Consider the following 20000-nt stretch of genomic DNA (forward strand, 5'->3'; position numbering starts at 1 on the left):
TTCTCCCCGTACCAGCAAAAGGCCTCGGTGGTGTTGTAGCCACACACTGTCTGTGTCATCAACGGACGACCCAAAGCAAGGTTGCCCATGCGAGGATTACAGGCCCCCTGGTCGCAACCTGACACATACACACACATGCAGGTAAATGCATATCACACAAGTTATTATTTTATCACCTGAGTTATTACCAATTTACTGCACAAAAGTTTTCATGGTATTACTTTATTGGCATGACACTCAAGCAAGCATTAGCATGCACACACACGCACACACACCGGGTGGGAAACCTCATAGAAAATGATTTCACTTAATCTTCCCATAAAGACTACTCCGTGCAGTGGACTCACACATTGAATAGCCTAGAAACTGACTGCACAAGACATGACGTTATCTCTCATGTCGGACCTTTATAACATAACAAACCTGGTCGGAGATGGCTACATAATGTGGATGTGTGTGTAGGGTCTGTCTGGTGTTGGTGGGGAACTGGCGTGTGTGTTTTACCAGGAATAGCCTACAGGTCTACACACTAATGCGCTCAACCCACCATCCCAGTCCCCAGCCTCACTCTATCCTCATGAACCTATATCAGAGTAATGGTAATTATCTAACGACCCCTTTTGAGGTATATATTGTATATTTAATGTCTGTTATGTTACGATTAAAGTTTAAAGCCCGTCTGACATGAAATGTGGACTAGCCTACTTCATCATAAACGGTACTCACCTCCCCGGGTAGAGGGAAGCCCGCTTAGCGCCAACAGACACAAAAGCATAACACCTCTCCTCTTTCGCTTCCTTCTCATCATCATCGTCATCACAATCACCAACCACAACAACATTGCCTAGTTCGTGCTGTTCTCAGACGTCTCTTGATAAGCGCTTGGTTGAAGTTATTTCGATGCGATCACTAGATTATCCGGTTGCGCACAATCAGGGATTTCCTCGTGTTTGTCTGCCCAGGTGGCTCGCAGGTGAATCCTCACGTATGTCCTCACGTAGTCCTATGTAACGTCAAGTTTCAAGAGGCAAAACAACTCCAGGCCGGAAAAAGTTTCGCTCCATGAGAACAAGTGAGCAAGTGGAACATTGGATAGCTTGACGCAGTACCTCCTTAGTACACAGGTGTAGGCTACGCATTAAATCCTGTTGCGCATTTCTCTTCTTCTGCGAAGCACGCAGATGACTCTCACGCTCTCTCATAGAGACTGTACTAATTCGCACATACAGGGCCAATACAGTCGGACTCGTACCCGTACAAATATTGAAGAAACACTTTGGCAGGATAGCCTTCCCCGCCCCATTGCACACTTTCTCCGCCCCGCTTTTTTTCTCCGCTTAAAGGAACATTCTTGATAACGACTCTCTCTCTCTCCCTCTCTCTCTCACACACTCTCGCTCTCTCTTTCTCTCTCTTTCTCTCTGTCTCTCTCTCTCTCTCTCACACACACACACACACACGTCTTAAATTATGAGCGCCGATCTAGCAGTCCGGGGTCAGTGAGAAGTTGAATGAATCCGTCCTGAAGTCTCTCCATTGATTGTCTGGAATGCGGCTTGGCCAAATACGATTTCAGCTGTAATCTGTTTGCGTGGATTTGTGTGCTTCCCTTCTGAAGCGAAACTAAAACTGGGATCAAAGTGAGTGTCATTAATTTCGTTAGATGTCCAAGGCTTTGTTTCATGTACAAAGGCAACACGTAGACAGGATTATAAAAGGAAATTGCATATCAAAATTGAAAGATATAATGTGGTCACATTCATTGGATTAGGCCTAGGCCACAGTATTTATCACAAGTTGGCTGCAAAGCAGTAGGCCTAATATTTCAAACACTAGGCCCCCAGGTAGGCTATTTCAAACACTAGGCCCCCAGGTCTTAAGTTTCTTTTCTAGACTGGTAATGAGTGGAGAACAAATTTGAAATTTCAAAAAGTACCATTTCAAAAAGTAACATTTGTCCATTCAGATTGTGTTGGAAAGCCAGTGTTTTTGAAGTGTAGACCTACTGTTTTTGCGTTTGTGAAATTCCAAACTTTCATTAGCTATGTTGCCATCTAGTGTAAATTGAACGAATTGAACAAATTTAAAAGAGCTCTTGGCTTGTGTCAGCCTGTTTGACTACTACTTGAATCAAGAACACTGAGCTCGTTTATGAAGGCATGGTTCGCACACATCCGCCAGACTTCAAATCGTTAATAATATTAAAAAATGCCCATTGGATTCCATCATTGTTGAATATTACAGTCTTAAGGAGGTAGGCTACTGACAGGACGTGATAAAAATGACCATCAATAGTCCTAGGCCTAATTGTTTTCTTTTATTTCAATGTGACTCATATGGTTTTGATGAAATAATCAAGTAAAGTTCTAATACATAATTGAGATATGCTAATGAATTCCTTATGAAATTGTCTTAACTGGTCAGATATCCTGGAGAACAGACGATTATGTTGCTGTTGCAATGCTGGTAGCAGTGGCAGACCTCATGTCATGCGTTATAAAGGTGAGCTAGAGCTACAGTTTCAGTATTAACATGAAATGAATTGTGGAATTCCTGGTCATCAGCCTACTAGTGGCTACAGTGTTGATCATTCCTCCCGGGTGCCACAATATGACAATGTAGCTTCCGACCCTCGGGCTATTATTGTGGGCGTGTTCGCTATGACAGGGGTAGACTAGTTTGCAGTAGTAACAAACTGTTCTCTTTTTGGTCAAACTGAATCTATATTTGAATTTGGAACAATTAAGTCACGGACCATAATAAAGGGTTTTTTATGCAGAAAGTGACGAACTTCATCTCATGCTTGCTTTGATTGATCCAAAAATGAATCTCGGGCGCTCAGGGGCCAACGTCACTTTACAACTAGATTCTGACGCACTCTAGCAAATACCACGCGACAAGAGCGAAGAAGATGGCGACTGCTACGCTACTATGCGAGTAATCCAAGTGCTGTGAAGAAGATCGGTATGATAAATAGTTGACTTTCACACTTTTTAGCTCACCTAGATGGCATAGTACAGATATCACCATGGCTTAGCGATAACTGTGACCTTGAATAACGAAGTTGGTTTCACTGAATGTTTTGATATTGTGAGCTGGTAGATAGCTCGCTAGGCTAGCATGTAGCAAGAGATAAGTAACGTTAAGCGCTTAGTGAGCTGCCCGGACAGCTGAACCCAGCTAGCCAACTTTATTGTTGTTTTTGTGTGCAACTGTTGAGTATAGCGAAGATTAAACATAAAGTGATGACTGATCATCAGTATACCATCACTTTGTCAGCTTTGATCAAGACATGGGCACGGCCAACTAGACGGCTTGATGACAAATAACATTACAGGGTGACATAGAATACTCCGTTCTTAGCGCGCTTAAAGGATTTGTTAGCCATATAACGTTAGCTAGAATGCTAACGTGAGGGACTAATAATGGCTAATGCTAATTTCATGATAGCGGTTGACTTGAGACTGAGCTAAAACAAATGCAAGTCAAAAGGTTTGTTCTTAGAATGTAAAAAAACCCAGTTTTAATCGTGTCCCTTGATTATGGCTACTTATTAGCAAGGTTAAAGTTACATAGTAAGCTAACGTTTACCATCGTTAAGTTACTTATGTTGCCATCCAAGTTTTTAACAATGTAACGTTATAGTTCATTACCGTTAAAGGCAAGTTGCCACTTGCTGACGTTGGTTCTGTAAGTTGTCGCCTATGTAGATTATCTGATGACCAGTGTTTTGTTTTTTGTGTTTCAAGCCCAGTTTGTCATATATAATCAGGCAACGTGGGTGGATCAATTCACCTGCTGTGTTAAACCAGACGTTAGTGCCTATGAATAGCTTTCTTATCTATTTAGCTGCAGCAGCTAATATTAGCTAAGCTAGCTACTGTTAGCCGTGTGCACTTGTTATAATATCAACGTCTTTAGGCTAGCTAAACATGATCTAACTTTACTCTGTGAGGCTAGTTAACATTGGATCAGCATTCGTTTCATACATTTGTTTGGCAGATTCTTAGATGGAACCCTTGTGTCAGTTATCTCACTAGGTACCCAATAGCTTAGCTTCATGGAACTGTGCCCAGCTTTAGTAATCACAGCATGCTTATATGAACAAGGCAAACTTCAAAGGTACTGGGACTAGCTGGCAGCGCAGTCATAAAGAATCCGAGGGTATTTCAAGTTTGCTAACGTTATGTTATCTCGCCCGGAGAGCTGTGAGAGCTTGAAACGATTAATACAAGTTTGATATATTTGATTTGATATATACTGTATGTCTAGACTGAGAGATTTAAACTTAATTCAATTTATTAACTTTTCTCCCCCCCTTTTTCCTTTGATTTTCTGTTTTCATCTTCATCTGCCCCCCTCCCCTCCCCCTCCACCGTCCCTCTGTTTATGTCTCTGTAACACCCACTCCCACACCCCCCCTCCTCTCCTCTCCTGTAGAGCGATGATGCCGTGGCAGGTCCTTGTTTCTCTGCTCCCTGGCCTGGCTCCGGTGACGTGAGTTCTCAGAGAGGCGCATCAGCCGCCTCTCTCTGTCTCCGCCTCACCCCACCCACCCCCCCGTCACCTCATATCGTCTTTGTCACCCCCACCTCCCCACACACACACACATTGGCGGCGATGGACCGGTGCCGCCACGTGTTCCGCTTGCGCTTGGCGCGCGACCACTCCATCCTGAACCCGCAGAAGTGGCACTGCGCCGTGTGCAACACCACCGAGTCGGTGTGGGCGTGCCTGAGCTGCTCGCACGTGGCCTGCGGCCGCTACATCGAGGAGCACGCGCTGCGCCACTACGAGGAGCAGCGCCACCCGCTGGCGCTGGAGGTCAACGAGCTCTACGTCTTCTGCTACGCCTGCGACGACTACGTGCTCAACGACAACGCCACGGGCGACCTCAAGCTACTCCGCAGCACGCTCAGCGCCATCAAGACGCAGAAGTATGACGAGGTCACCGCCGCCACGCGCAGCGGACGCACACTCAGGTGAGGCCCTGCCGGTCACTATGGATACGGGAGTATCCACCTCACAAATGATTTCCGGTTGTTAGGTCAACACACACACAGTGGACACAGTACGCCGAAGCCCTGGTGTCCATGGACGTGGCCATTATACCAAAATTAGGAATAAGTTGTTTGATTTTATGAGTTTGTGAGCCAGTTATATCTTGTGTAGGCACATTTGTCAGTATGAGTGGACAGTTCTATTTTGCACTCAGATTAGGAAGTAAAGAGTGAGTTCTACTCAGGTTCTTCCTCCTCAGGTGCTTCATGTGCTTCCTTTGCCATGCCATATCTGTGCATCCTCCATAGTGTGGCACGTTCATGCTAATATATAATTTATATAGTATATATAAATATTAAATTAATAATAAATTATATATAATTCTATATATATATAGAATATATAATTGAATGAATGATTGATTTGCGGTAGCTTTTCTATTGCTGTGCTGACAGCTGTCAGTCCTGTGTTTGGCTCTAAAGTTGTGTCTGTGTTTGGTGGCAGGTCGTCGGCTCTCGGTGCTCTGGTCGGGGACGGTCTCGGCGGAAACCTGCGCGACCAGGAGCTGCAGCTGCGTGACGAGGACCGCATGTTCACCGCCCTGTGGCACCGGCGACGGGCCCTGATTGGCCGTGCCTTCCGCGTGTGGCTGTCACAGACGTCGGGCGGCCAGCGGCTCCTGGAAGAGGAGAGAAAGCGGGAGGAGGAGGAGGAGCGCAAGAAGGAGGCGCGTGAGAAGAGGCGCTCCCTCAAGCGTCGGCAGAAGGAGCAGCTGGAGAAAGCCCCGCCCAGGAAGAGTAGCCGCCTCCGAAGGCGGAACCTGAGGACTGTTGCCCCGGCAACGGTGGAGGTGCCGCCGGCAGCACCGCCGATGAAAGCGGGGAAGATTGGGAGGAAGAGGAGAAAGAGCCTCAGCCCGGTCCGAGCCACTACGCCCAAACGACGCGTCGGGCGCCCACGCCGCTCCGAGACGACGACGGCAGTGGAGAAAGCGCCGCGGCGACGGCGAGCGCGAAGCCTCAAGACGCCCACGCCCGCCCCGTCCCCCAGAGCCAAACCCAAAACGCCGGCCAAACGAGGCCCCAGCCGCAAGCGGACCCCCGCCGCCCCCCCTCCCCCTCCTCCCGCCAAGAAAAGCGGCGGCAGCGGCGGCGACTCGCCCATCAAGCGGCGCCCCACGGTGACCCCGGGCGTCACCGGCCTGCGTAACCTGGGCAACACGTGCTACATGAACTCCATCCTCCAGGTGCTCAGTCACCTGCACCTGTTCCGCGAGTGCTTCCTGCGCCTCGACCTCAGCCAGGCGCTCGAGGCGCTCCTCGCCTCCGCCGTCAACGGCAAGCTGGCGGCCGCCAAGGGCCTGGCCCACGCGCCGCCCGTCTCCCCGTCGAGCCTCCTCTGTCTCGGCCCCGGCCCCTCCGCGTCCCAGCCCAAGAGCCCGCACCAGCAGCAGCAGGGCCCGGGCCGCTGGAGCGTCCTGATTGGCCGCGGCCTCAGCGGCGGCGCCGCCCCCTCGCGCTCGCGCAGCATGGAGCTGATCCAGCCCAAGGAGCCGAGCTCCACGCACCTGTCGCTGTGCCACGAGCTGCACACGCTCTTCCAGGTCATGTGGTCGGGCAAGTGGGCGCTGGTCTCGCCCTTCGCCATGCTCCACTCCGTGTGGCAGCTCATCCCGGCCTTCCGCGGCTACGCCCAGCAGGACGCGCAGGAGTTCCTCTGCGAGCTGCTGGACAAGGTCCAGCGCGAGCTGGAGACCAGCGGCGGCGGAGGGGGGGAGGTGGCGTACACACACGCGCCGCACACACACACGCCACACACCTCCGTAGCAGCGGCCGCAGGAGGAGGCTCACTGACCCAAAGGAAACTCATTAAGCAGGTGCTAAGTGTGGTCAACACCATCTTCCATGGACAGCTACTCAGCCAGGTCAGACTCTCACACTAGACATTTTATACACATGGCTCTTACATAGGCATATAGTGTGTGTACGAACACACACACACATACACTCACTAACTCTGTCTCTTTCATGCACACACAAATTGCCCTTGCACATTCTCACACTGGCCCACACCCACATTGCACATGCACTTTCACACACACACACACACACACACACACACACACACACAAACACCTCTCCTCTTTCCCTCTTTCTTTGTCTCTCTCTCTCACACACACAAACACACACACACACACACTGGCCCACAAATTGCCCTTGCACATTCACACATTTAGTGCATAGTCAATCATACACACACCCACATAACACGCATGGCACGACACACAGCATAATAGTGTACACACTAATAATGAGTTTTTGAGCTCGGTGTGATGGGTCATAGTTGACCTATGCTGGCACAAGTTAAACAACAGTATTTGCTCATTAGAAGCTGCCTAGTGGAACTTTAAACAGTGTGTGTGTGACCTTGTACGACAGAAAGGCCTAGTAGACAACAAAACAGGGTTGTCAACCCGAACAACAAACTGTGAATAGACGCTTAAATTGTGTCTATTTTGTTTTATATAGTCTATAAAATGTAGAAGTATTTGACAATGTAGCAGTAGTCTCCAGTATGCTGTGTACTAGCTTGCGTGTTCTGTTTGTGTCTGTCTGTCTGTCTCTATGGTGATCTCTGGTCATTCTCACGGGTCACTGCTCATGTCCCACTGACGTGCATGTCTTGCTGTCTAATGATTTCCACATCCTACCTGTCTGCGTGGTGTTATTGGCCGTAGGGCTGGGAATCACCGAGCAACTCACGGATCGATACTGTCGTACTTTGCCCATGATAGTGATCACAGTGCAGCGATTCTACAACACTTAATACATTGTAAAAGATTCATCTACGAGAACATCACAATATCTGTACATGAATGAGAAGATAAAGGGCAAAAAGCTGGAATGATGTATTTTATTCACTGCATTTCACAACTGAACTGAAACTGTGAACAAAGTGCATAGAGTCACCGTGAGGATACTTGAGGTAGTGACTGTGGTCAAAGAATGAAACCGTTTAGAATCTGAATTGTAAAATTGAATATGTTAGTAAAAATATTGATTTGGCTCCAGCAAATCGCAAAAAGAAGCTGTAAGATATTACTTTATTGGTATTGTGTCTGACCCTAACTGGCCGCTTGTCTTCTTGGCTCAGGTGACGTGCCTGGCGTGCGACCATCGCTCCAACACGGTGGAGCCCTTCTGGGACTTGTCACTGGAGTTCCCCCAGCGTTACCACAGCAACAGCAAGGAGCCACAGGGCCAGTGCCTTCTGACGGAGATGCTGGCCAAGTTCACCGAGACGGAAGCCCTGGAGGGCAGCATCTACGCCTGCGAGCAGTGCAACAGTGAGTGTATATATATACACACACACACACACACACACACACACACCATCTATGCCTGCGAGCAGTGCAACAGTGAGTGTATATATACACACACACGCGCACACACACACACACACACACCATCTCTTCCTGCGAGCAGTGCAGCAGTGAGTACACACACACACACACACTGCTTATTTCAGGGCTCAAGTTGAACTGATAACAAAGAGAGATTCTATTATCATTCCATACACGTTGTTCACTGCATCTGCATGTCCTGCTTTCCTCCTCACTATCTGTTTCTCTCGCTCCCAGATAAGCGTCGACGAGCTTCTAAATCAGTGCTTCTGACTGAAGCTCAGAAGCAGCTCATGATCCACAAACTGCCTCATGTACTACGACTACACCTCAAACGTTTCAGGTAAAAACACACACTCACTCATGGCTTGAAACGGCTTACGATCCACAAACTGCCTCATATACCACACACATAAGCACACGTGCAAAAAACGAAATGCACAGGAGACGCTGTACAGCAAATCCCTCTGGTTAATACACTCTCGCACGAAGGAGTCAGACTGTCTGACTGTGTATGACGCATACCTTACACACACACATACACACACACACACACACACACTCTCAAAGCGCTCTTAAGAAACCACATTAAACCCACTCCCATTATCACAAAAAACATTAAATAGCATGACTCAGACTATCATTTATCACTAGGCCACAATGAATCTAGTCACTGAGTCATTAATCTAACAACACACTTTCTGTGTGTGTGTGTGTGTGTGTGTGTGTGTGTGTGTGTGTGTGTGTGTGTGTGTGTGTGTGTGTGTGTGTGTGTGTGTGTGTGTGTGTGTGTGTGTGTGTGTGTGTGTGATCAGGTGGTCAGGGCGAAACCACAGAGAGAAGATAGGTGTGCATGTCACCTTTGACCAGACCTTGAACATGGAGCCGTACTGCTGCCGAGACTCCGCCCCTTCTGGCACTCACTTCCTGTATGAGCTTTCTGCTGTGGTGATGCATCATGGGAAGGGCTTTGGCTCTGGACATTACACTGCCTACTGCTATAACACAGAGGGAGGTAAGGTATTACCACGTACACACACACACACACACACAAAAAGAGTACCTGCTATAATAACACTCTACAATTACTTTCTAATGTTGCAAGAAGTAATTGCCCTTTTGAGATCAATAAAGTACAACTATTTATGAAACAAGGAGTAATGTTGGGGACATTCAACACCGAAATACATGGACACTTTGATCACACAAGTGACTCCTAGTCGCTTTGTAAATTAAATGTGAAGTGTAATAATTAAATGAAATTTAATTTACCTTTGCTCTCTCTCTACCTCTCTCTCTACCTCTCTCTCTCTACCTCTCTCTACCTCTCTCTCTCTACCTCTCTCTCTCTCTACCTCTCTCTCTCTCTCCCTCTCTCTACCTCCCTCTCTCTCTACCTCCCTCTCTACGGTTGCAGGTTTTTGGGTGCACTGTAACGACTCTAAGATGAGCATATGTTCAGTGGAGGAGGTGTGCAAGGCTCAGGCCTACATCCTCTTTTACACACAGCACCTTTCTCAGGACAAAGTCAAGAGTGCCGCCTAACCTCTCACTCACACACACACCCTCGAGCCTCCCTCTGCTCTGAAAATATGGACTTCAAGCAGTTGTGTGTGTGTGTGTGCGTGGTGCGTTTTTATTTGTGTATTTTTGTACATGATGTGTATAGGTTGTATTTTAGTTCTTTGTGGTCATTGCTGTTTTTATATTGTGTGTAATTCTTCTGACAGGCCTTACCATATCTTGGCACTCACACTTAGGGCAGCTGAGGACAAAGTGCGTGTGTGTGTGTGTGTGTGTGGGTCTTAAACATATGTCTTTGTATGGGTGTGCGTGCATGTGTGTGTGGGAGAGGGAGATAAGAGAATGTTTTTAATTTACGTATGCTTGTGTATGCAGCTGTATACAAGTGCAATAGATAGATAGATAGAGAGAGAGAGTGTGTGTGTGTGTGTGTGTGTGTTTGTTTGTTTGTTTAAGTATAAAACTGACACCAGCTCATCATTCAGGTCTGGCAACCTCTTCGAAGAGAATTATTTTATTACGCCCCATCAGTAATGTCTGTGTTACCCTCAGCAATCAAAGTGCAGTTTGAATGTGTTCCATTGTTCAGTGGACCAGTTCTCCTCCAAAAGCCCAGTCTGGATTTTTACAGATTGGGGTGTCCTATTCTGGGTGTGTCCCTCCACACACACACACACACACACACACACCCCTGGCTAACAGGAAATGGAATAACAGGATACACTAAAAGTCGGCGTCCCGTCGAACAAATGCGTGTATTGGTTTTCCTGTTTTTATATCCGTCAGAGAGAAGTGCCCTTTGTGACATCACAATTGGAACATTTTTTTTTTGTTTATCAATGAAGATCATTTTTAAAAACTCAATTTTGGGAAATTCTGTAAAAAAAGAAAGAAAGATTTCTATTTTTATAACATACTTGGAAGTTTCTGGGTGACCTTGGGCTTTTTTGATAAAAAAAAAATATATATTTTTATGTGTAGTTATTTCTTTCCGTAATTCAGTCATCACCAGCAGCATATTGTGTGACCAGTATTACTTGAGAATCTGAGTGTGTGTTTGTGTGTTTGTTTGTACTTTGAAGTGTAAATAATCTGAAGAACATGCTGTGTAATGTACCATACTTGCATCACAAACACACACACAGTCACACTTTTCCAGACCACATATACAGTACAGAAAGCAATACTATGCAAACTGTTACCTCAATTTCTAGAGAAAAAAATTACCTCAATAAAAGGAGAATATTTTTTCATTTTTCTAAACTGACTGACATTCTTGTGTTGCTCATACGTCATCATCAGTCTGTCATCCTTGGCTCACCTGTGAAGGTCCAGATTATTTATTTGATTTCTATGTCGGCAATAACCTGTGTGGTGGAGCATCTGCAACGGCACCGGCTGACCGTCAACCCGGGTTCCATTCCCACCACTGCGAGTCCGTGACGCTTTGGACAAAAGCATCTGCTAAATATCAGTCAACTTTTAATCTAATTTTTGCGACACATTCATACACACACACAAACCTGAAGACTGGAGAATGTACATACATTGTACAGAATTCAATTATATATTTATTGATTAATTCAATATATTTTTTTTACAAAAAAAAAAGACATTTCAGGGTTTCAAAATGAAATTCTACATTCTGAGGCAGCAGTATATATATATATATATATAATATTATCTGATATAGAAATATCATCCGATATTATAAAAAATATCATCTGATATTATAAAGACTTATGACATGGAACGCTGTGAAATGAGAGGCATTGGAAGGGCAAGGGGCATTCTGGGTAGGGGGGCAGAGTGTGGGATGAAGGTAGTCAAGGTCAAGGTGCCCTTCACAGCATTCTTACGACCCTTGGCAGCACACAGCCGACTCTGGGGCATTTCTGGGCCAGAACGGGACCTAGACCCGCAAGAGACCTCGGCTGCCGCTGGGCAGAGTCCGTTTCCTAAAAAGCATAAAATGGCAGCGAGGAACAATGAGGCAAAACACAACTTTTACACGTAGGCCGCTATGCGGTCATTTGACCAATTTCTGTCCGGTCAGCCCACAGCGTTGCCCCTGTCCTGAATGGTTCTAGGCCTCTGTGCGTATGGCGTAAGGTCACCAGGTAGCCACAGCACACAGCGCTAACTCTGTTAGCATGCCCGGCAGCCCAGTGCCTCCAGCCCAATGTAAGCAGTAGTGAAAGCCAGCCGTGGGTTACTTTTAGCTCCCTTTAAATGACGTTTAGGTTGTTTAGTTTTTCGCATAGATGACGCTTATACAGTACAGTACGTGCTGATGCATACACGCATCACTGTGATTCAAAACATCCATTCCACCCATGTTACCTAGGGGTTAAGGATGTGGCCCTTAGTGTGTGTGTGTGTGTGTGTAGTGTGGATTTGGTGGTTACTAACACCGTTCCTTCCTGCATTATTGATGGAGCAGAGGAGGGTGTGTGTGTGTGTGTGTGTGTGTATGTCTGTCTTTGAGCCTCAGATGGAGAGTGTGAATCTTTTGGTTGCTATCACTTTCCTGCCTAAACAGCAGAGTGGGACTGTGTGTGTGTGTGTGTGTGTGTGTGTGAATAGTGGTCCCCTCCACTGCTCACCATGTCCTTGCAGGTGGGTTACAGCAGGATGGTGAGTGTGTATATTTGTGCATATGTGTGTGTGTATGTGTGCGTGTGTTTGTGTGTGTGTGTGTGTGTGTGTGTGTGTCTGCATCTGTGTGCATGTCTGTGTGCGCGTGTGTGTATGTGCATGTGTGTGTATGTGTCTGTATATGTCCATTTGTGTGTGTGTGTGTATGTGTGTGTGCGTTTGGATGTGCATGTGTGTACGTCCGTGTCTGAGTGTGTATGTGCATGTGTGTGTGGGTGTGTGTGTATGTGCATGTGGGTGTGTGTGCGTGCGTGTCTGAGTGTGTGTTTGTGCATGTGTGTGTGGGTTTGTGTGTGTGCATGTGTGTGTGTGTGGGTGTGTGTGTGTGTGTGTATGTGCATGTGCATGTGTGTATGTGTGGGCGTGGGTGTGCATGTGCATGTGGGTGTGTGTGCGTGTGTGTCTGAGTGTGTGTTTGTGCATGTGTGTGTGTGTGGGTTTGTGTGTGTGCATGTGTGTGTGTGTGGGTGTGTGTGTGTGCATGTGTGTGGGTGTGCATGTGTGTGGGTGTGCATGTGTGTGTGTGTGGGTGTGTGTGTGTGCATGTGTGTGGGTGTGCATGTGTGTGTGTGTGTGTGTGTGCATGTGTGTGTGTGTGTGTGTGTGTGTGTGTGTGTGTGTGTGCATGTGTGTGTGTGTGTGTGTGTGCATGTGTGTGTGTGTGTGTGTGTGTGTGTCAGTAGTCATCCCCCCTGCTGACCACCTCCTTGCAGGTGGGCCGCAGCAGAATGGTGTGCTCGAACTGGGCTGTGTGGCTGCCCTTGGCGTCGCAGAGCGGCGGGTATGGGTCGATGATGCCCAGGTCGCACAGGTTCTTGAGCGCCATCAGGTACTTGCTCTCGCCCAGCCTGTCCAACCAGCGGCGGCAAAACGCCAGCGTGCCGAAGTTCTCGTTGATCACGTTCAGAAGGTGCTTGGCACGAGGTAGCCTGCCAGAAGAGGGGAGGGAAGAGTCAACAGCCTCTCTGTGCCTGTGTGTGTGTGTGTGTGTGTGGGGGGGGGGGGGGGGGGGGGGCTACTGAAGGCTGTGCAAAGTGCCACAGATACAGAAATGGAAAAGCAATATGTGTCATTTCCCGAGAGTTAGAGTGTATATGTGTACACACACACACACACACACACACAAGGTGATAGTAACCCACCTGATGGGGACGTGTCCCACGTCAAAGTTCTTCATGTAATGAGAGCACTCCATGTCATCGTGCACGACACCCTTCCCTGTGCTCCCGAAAGTCTCGATAGCGTACACCTCATTCTCCTGGCAACACATACACACACACACATACATAAGAACAACATGACACACACACACACACACACACACACAGACGCATACATAAGAACAACACAACACACACGCGCACACACACACACACACACACACACAAACACACTCACAAACACAAACACATACATAAGAACAACATGACACACACACAAACACAGACGCATACATAAGAACAACACAACACACGCGCACACACACACACATACACACAAACACACACACACACAAACACACTCACAAACACAAACGCATACATAAGTCAAGAACGACACAACACACACACACACACACAAACGCATACATAAGAACAACACAACACACACACATGCACACACACAAACACAAACGCATAAATAAGAACACAACACAACACACACACACACGCATACACACACAAGGACGTTAGTGAGTGTCCTCGCAACATCCTCCAAAAGTGCTGCACTCAAAGACAATCTTAGGTTTTGCTGTATTAGTGTAACTGTATACTCACTCAGTCCAAAGTCACGCTGTCACTCCATTTCTCTCTCTCTCTCTTTCTCTCTCTCTCTTTCTCACTCTCTCTCATACACCTCCATCCTTCTGCTCCTTTCATAATCAGGATTTTACTCTGTCATTGTCTCCCTTTCTCTCTTTCTCCCCTTCCCTCTCTCTCTCTCCTTCCTTCTCTCTCTCTCTCTCTCTCTCTCTCTCTCTCTCTCTCACACACATACACCAGACACACACCTCCATCCTAGTGGCTTCTCCTCCTTTCACGATCGGGACTGTCTTTCCGGCGTGGATCCTGTACTGTCCAATAGAGTGACCATTCAGATTCCTGATAGGCTTCACTGAAGAGAAAAGAACATGTGGAGCCTTAGTGCATTCTGGGATGTGGTTTGTGGCGTAGGTTGATGCAGTAGTAGTATAAATAGGGAATATGCTTAGTGCTCATTGCTAACCATTAAAAAAAAGTATTTTTTGCATTCTCGTAGAATAATCTGAAATCTTGTCCTTGTACAGTTCTTTCAAAACTGTCTCAAAGAAACTTAAAATTAAATGTACAATTATCCATCAAGTACTGTATGTAGTGTAGTTGGGTATGTTCAGTGTGCAGCTGGTAAATGTTGCCATACCAACCTTGGAATGTTTTCCCATCAATCTCCACCTCATAGGACTCCATCACTTCCTGTATCGACTCGCCCACATCACAGAGACGCACATCTATTCCAGCAATCTGGACACAGACAGAAAGTCTTCACGTGTTAAAAACACATCCTCTTTCGCCCACACACACACACACTCACACACACACACACACACACACACACACACACACACACACACACACACACACACACACACACACACACACACACACACACATCACAGGCGCACATCTATTCCAGCAATCTGGACACAGACAAAAGGTTTTTACCTGTTACAAACACACCTTATGCACACACACACACACACACACACACACACACACACACACACACCCTGATGCCGGTATCAGTGGCGTCTTTCACAGCCTCCAGGAGCCGGTCATACTTTGGGTTGAAGGTGACGGTAAAGGCACAATCAATGATCCGCCCTGCACAGATACACACATAATATCAGAATTTGTTTATTTCTGTGTGTGTGTGTGTGTGTGTGTCTGTGTCTGTGTATTGTGCAACTGATTTGTAAAGTGCACACTTGTGTGTGTACCCAATGGCATTCTTGTGTGTGTATGCTTCTCACCATTGATGTGTGTGCCGAAGTCGATCTTACACACGTCATCATACTGCAGGACCGTGGGGTCGCCTGCGTTGGGGGTGTAGTGGGCGGCGCAGTTGTTGAGGGAGCAGCCCGTCGGGAAGGCCAGTCCTGCGTTCAGGCCATCCTCCTTTATCAGCGTCCGGGAACAGTTCTCCAGGCGCTCACTGACACCAGGGGTCAACAGAGAGAGAGAGAGGAGGAGGAGGAGAGGGAGAAGAAGAAGAAGAATGAAGGAAGGAAGGAGGAAGGAAGAAAATGAGAGATGATGCTGAACGCATTCATTGTTTAAAAGCAAATTTATGGTACAGGGCAGGCAACAAAAACGTATTGTCTGTCGCAGAGCTATAGTCATATAGTCCCAGTCATATGTAGTCCTGTGCCTGCAAAATTGTTGAAAAATGTATGTGTGTGTACAGTATGTGTGTGTGTGTATGTGTGTGTGTGTGTGTTTGTGTGTGTGTGTGTGTGTGTGTGTGTGTGTGTGTGTGTCTGTGTCTATGTGTGTGTGTGAGAGAGAGAATGTGTGTGTGTGTGTATGTATGTGTGTGTTTGTGTGTGTGTATGTATGTGTGTGTGTGTTTTTGTGAGTGTGTGTGTATATGTGTATGTGTGTGTGTGTATATATGTGTATGTGTGTGTGTGTATGTGTGTGTGTGTGCTCTCACCAGATGTCTATCATGGCCATGCCTGGTCGGATCCAACTCCTGACGTACTGCCGGACCTGTCTGTGAGCCTCGGCTGCTTGTCTGTAATCGCTCCACATCTCCTCATTGGCCTTATCCATCGCCCGCTTCTCCTCACTAGTGGCGCGCCAGGCCGCACTGCGACTAACACACACACACACACACACACACACACACACACACACACACACACACACACACACACACACAGAGAGAGAGAGAGTCAGAGAATCATTAGACACACATACACACACACACACACACACACACACAGAGTCAGAGAATCATTAGACAAACACACACACAGACCAGATTACACAGAGGACATCTCAGTACACAGAAATACCCCCCCCCCCCCAATACCCCACCCCCATGACTCCCATTCGCGTCCCATTTGCGTTATTGTCCAAATGTTTTACACAATAAGGGCGGCCTATTTCGTGCGTCTCTGGGGAGAGAGCCTGTTCTCTTTCCGTGACGGAGCCGACCGTGCGCTGTCCTCTGCTTTTTAAGAGAGCCGGCCGCAATGACCTCACTCTCCACACCAGGAGAGGACACTTTAAAATAGTCAAACGAGCAGGCAAGGTGCGGGGGCTCGGACGCTCGGCATGCAAATCCATCCCGCCGTCCAGGACCCCGGCGTGTAGTGGAGCCGGTTTCTGAGACTGACGGTCCTGACCGGTACCGGGTGTCGGGCAGCGGGGGAGCTCATTAAGCTCAGCTACCGGGCCAGGGGGCAGAACCAGGGCACCACTGTCATTTATCAACATGTAGACATAAGTCACATATATAACAACGCTCAGCCGCAGGGGGGATAGAGCGAGAGAGAGATAGAGAGAGAGAGCGAGAGAGAGAGAGAGAGAGAGAGAGAGACAGACAGAGGGGAAGAAATAGAAAGAGATAGACAAATAGGCAGACAGACAGACAGACAGGCAGGAATATAGACAGTCCGGACAGGCAAGCAGACAGAAAGACAGAGAGACAGGAAGGGAGATAGGGAGTTCGACACCAGCAGGGTTGAGGAGAGTAACAGTACGTCTGATGATTATTGTGACCTCTAACTACCCTCTTCTTCTTTGTTCCACGTGAAAACGGCACCAGCATGCACATCTAATGCATTGTGCAGAAGCATAGTGGAGAGGGATGAACAGCACAAATGGATAGACTTATAGACAGATGGAGAGTGGGAAAGAGGGAGAGAAGGATTAAGTGTGTGTGTGTGTGTGTGTGTGTGTGTGTGTGTGTGTGTGTTTCTATGCATGTGTGTGTATCTGTGTGTGTGTATGTGTGTGTGTGTGTGTTTGTGTTTCTGTGTGTGTGTGTGTGTGTGTGTGTGTGTGTGTGTGTGTGTCTTACCCATCCTGAGAGGGCGGATATTCACACTCCTGGCCCAGTGGAAACACCCCGCTGGGGTACAACTCACACATGGGCACAGAGGGGGGGTCCGTCTGCACCTTGGCTGCACACAACACAGACACAGAGAGGGGGGCTGGGGTGAGAATAGAGATGACAGAGAGAGAGAGAGAGAGGGATGGAGAGGGAGAGAGAAAAAAAGAGAAGGTAACTGAGAGGACTGTAAGCACCAGGGGTGAGCCTGTCTGGAGAGAAAGAGCAGAGAATTAGATGACGCAGAAAGAGACAATGACAGAGAACATTGGGAAAGAGAGAGAGAAAGAGACAAAGAAGGAGAGAAGTCGAGGAGAGGAAGATAAGCGAAGAGAACACAGCAGGTACCGAGGGAGAGGAGAGGAGAGGAGAGGAGAGGAGAGGAGAGGAGAGGAGAGGAGAGAGTCTGTCTGGAGTCCACTTGCTGACAGAGAGACCAGAGAGTTAGAGGAGAAAAGAGAAGACTCAGCAAGAGAGAAGAAAGAAAGGAGGAGGAGGAAGAGAGGAAGAGGAAGAGAAAGAGAGGGAGAGGGAGTTAGCAGAAAGAGAAGGGGAACAAGGAGAGTGAGAGAAAAACTGAGAAAAAATCCCAGGCTGGGTTCATCTGTAGTTTGGAGAGAGAGAGGGAGAGAGGGAGAGATGGAGGGAGGGAGGGAGGGAGGGAGGGGGAGAGAGAAACAAGAGAACTAGAGGAGGAAAGAGATGAAATGAGAGAAGAGAAAAAATAAGAACTTAGAAGAAATATGGATCAGAGAGAGAGAGAGAGAGGGAGAGAGAGGGAGAGAGAGAGAGAGAGAGGGTCACTCAGGCAGGGGAAAAGCTGAGCTCACCCAGGAGACAAAGGCCCACACAGTCCAAGAACAACGGGGACCGGGCACGGTCCACACAACACGGTCCAGTCAACATGGCCCAGAAAAGAGAGAGAGGAATAAAGAGAGAGGTAGGGAGAGAGAGGAAGAAAGAGAGAGGGAAGGAGAGGGATGAAGAAAGAGAGAGGGAAGCAGAGAGAGGAAGAAAGAGAGGGAGGGAGAGAAAGGGAGAGACAGAAGAAGGAGAGAGAGCAGAGGGTAGGGAGGTGTAATGGCAGTGCGGTTGAGCAATTATCTTCTGGAGTGTGTGTGTGTGCTTAAGATAATGTACAGCAGAGTGAAATGTGTGTGTGTGTGTGTGTGTGTGTGTGTGTGTGTGTTGGTGCAGTGGACTGGCCATGAGCCAAATTACTGTATCTTGAGCTAAAACAGTGAACACACACACACACACACACACAGACACACACACACACACACGACCTTGAATATGTCACTGATATGATAAGCGGTGTGTATTAGGTGCGTTTCAGGTAGGACATTAGAGAGCTCTCCACGTGAGCAGCTGAAAGCCATATGGAGGCTTTTGAGGAAGTGGCTCCATCACTCCATCAGTGAAGTGGCCCAGATGTCGGTTCCACAGCGCAGGGCAGCGTAGCGTAGCGTAGCACAGAGCAAGAGCCTATCGCAGCGCAGCGCATCGCTCCAACAGGACGGATGGTGCAGAGCGCTTCGGCTGAGCGCCTGCCTCTCTCTCTCTCTCTCTTTCTCTCCCTCTATCTCTCTCTTTTCTCTTTCTCTCTCTCTCCCTCTCACTTTTTGTCTTTCTCTCTCTTTCTGTTTATGTTTCTCCCCCCCCTCTCTCCCTCTATCCCTCTCTCTTTCTCTGTCTCTATCTCTCTGTATTTCTCTCTCTCCCTCTCTCTCCCTGCATGGCGGGATTGGGGGTAGAAAGCCTGAGCGACTGTGGCGTACTACTCTCCTTAGTGGGAAGAGGAGAGGGAGAGAAGTGAGATGCGCAGTGTGTGCTTTAGTTTTTCTGTTTCCCACAAAGAGCCGGAAAAAAAATGAGCCGGATTAAGCACATTTAAAAGGTGCCGAGCGAAAAATTAAAACTAGCAGGAAAAACCCATAATATCCACACAGTTATGTCCCTGCTTTTTTGCGACGGTTTGACCTTCATCAGTCATAGAGGTCAAACTGTTTGTGTTTAAATTACAGTGTTTGTACGTCTATGTTTCTTACACATAACTGTGTATTACTTCTATGTTAATCTGGTACATTTACGTGACTGATTTACATGAACATACTATATATATATTTTAATGTGCATTGTCCCTTTTCAATAAATAAACATGGGCATAAATGTTGGTGTATAAATCAAGGAATATAAAGCGTGCAGGTGGCCCTGTTGTAAAGCGGTCAGTCAGAAGGCCGAGCAGAGATGGCTCGGGCTCACAGAAGCAGGAGATTAAAGCCTATCAATGGCCTTTGGATTGAGCCCAGGCATC

General features: G+C 47.5%; 3 protein-coding genes across 6 annotated transcripts in view; 1 reads left to right on the top strand and 2 right to left on the bottom strand.

The window, feature by feature from the left end:
• Window positions 1–1348, bottom strand: part of ntn4 (netrin 4) — a 17436-nt gene extending 16088 nt beyond the window's left edge. Inside the window, exons 1-2 of the mRNA XM_076297034.1 lie at window positions 727–1348; window positions 1–118 (exon numbers count right to left, since the gene is read on the bottom strand). The exon at window positions 1–118 is cut by the window's left edge and continues 427 nt beyond it. Of these exons, the coding sequence (XP_076153149.1) occupies window positions 1–118; window positions 727–841 (233 nt within the window). The 5' untranslated portion in view covers window positions 842–1348. The remainder of the gene's footprint in view (window positions 119–726) is intronic.
• A 1484-nt stretch (window positions 1349–2832) lies between these two features.
• Window positions 2833–11191, top strand: usp44 (ubiquitin specific peptidase 44). The gene is made up of 7 exons (XM_076297035.1): window positions 2833–2964; window positions 4441–4982; window positions 5506–6925; window positions 8155–8347; window positions 8642–8747; window positions 9220–9419; window positions 9822–11191. Exons 2-7 carry the CDS (start codon window positions 4621–4623, stop codon window positions 9947–9949), a joined length of 2409 nt encoding a protein of 802 aa, XP_076153150.1. The 5' UTR covers window positions 2833–2964; window positions 4441–4620; the 3' UTR covers window positions 9950–11191.
• Window positions 11192–13262: 2071 nt separating this feature from the next.
• metap2a (methionyl aminopeptidase 2a) overlaps window positions 13263–20000 on the bottom strand; it is a 12646-nt gene continuing 5908 nt past the window's right edge. For 3 of the 4 annotated variants that reach the window (XM_076297434.1, XM_076297432.1, XM_076297431.1), the window contains 8 exons: window positions 17654–17756; window positions 16280–16441; window positions 15597–15778; window positions 15353–15447; window positions 14991–15087; window positions 14598–14701; window positions 13729–13844; window positions 13263–13515 (listed from right to left, as the gene is read on the bottom strand). In XM_076297434.1, the coding sequence (XP_076153549.1) occupies window positions 13263–13515; window positions 13729–13844; window positions 14598–14701; window positions 14991–15087; window positions 15353–15447; window positions 15597–15778; window positions 16280–16441; window positions 17654–17756 (1112 nt within the window). The remainder of the gene's footprint in view (window positions 13516–13728; window positions 13845–14597; window positions 14702–14990; window positions 15088–15352; window positions 15448–15596; window positions 15779–16279; window positions 16442–17653; window positions 17757–20000) is intronic. The other variant, XM_076297433.1, reaches the window with a different exon arrangement.

The sequence above is a fragment of the Alosa pseudoharengus genome, unplaced genomic scaffold (assembly GCF_046254945.1).
Source record: "Alosa pseudoharengus isolate Yale_2024_CS ecotype anadromous, Long Island Sound unplaced genomic scaffold, YU_APseudo_1.1 YU_APseudo_1.1_scf_20, whole genome shotgun sequence".
In the NCBI taxonomy this organism is placed as follows: Eukaryota; Metazoa; Chordata; class Actinopteri; order Clupeiformes; family Clupeidae; genus Alosa; species Alosa pseudoharengus.

Coding starts and splice junctions, on each gene's coding strand:
- usp44 (XM_076297035.1), top strand. CDS start 4,621: ATGGACCGGTGCCGCCACGTGTTCCGCTTGCGCTTGGCGCGCGACCAC. Junction 4,983..5,505: donor CGCAGCGGACGCACACTCAG/GTGAGGCCCTGC, acceptor GTTTGGTGGCAG/GTCGTCGGCTCTCGGTGCTC. Junction 9,420..9,821: donor CTGCTATAACACAGAGGGAG/GTAAGGTATTAC, acceptor CTACGGTTGCAG/GTTTTTGGGTGCACTGTAAC.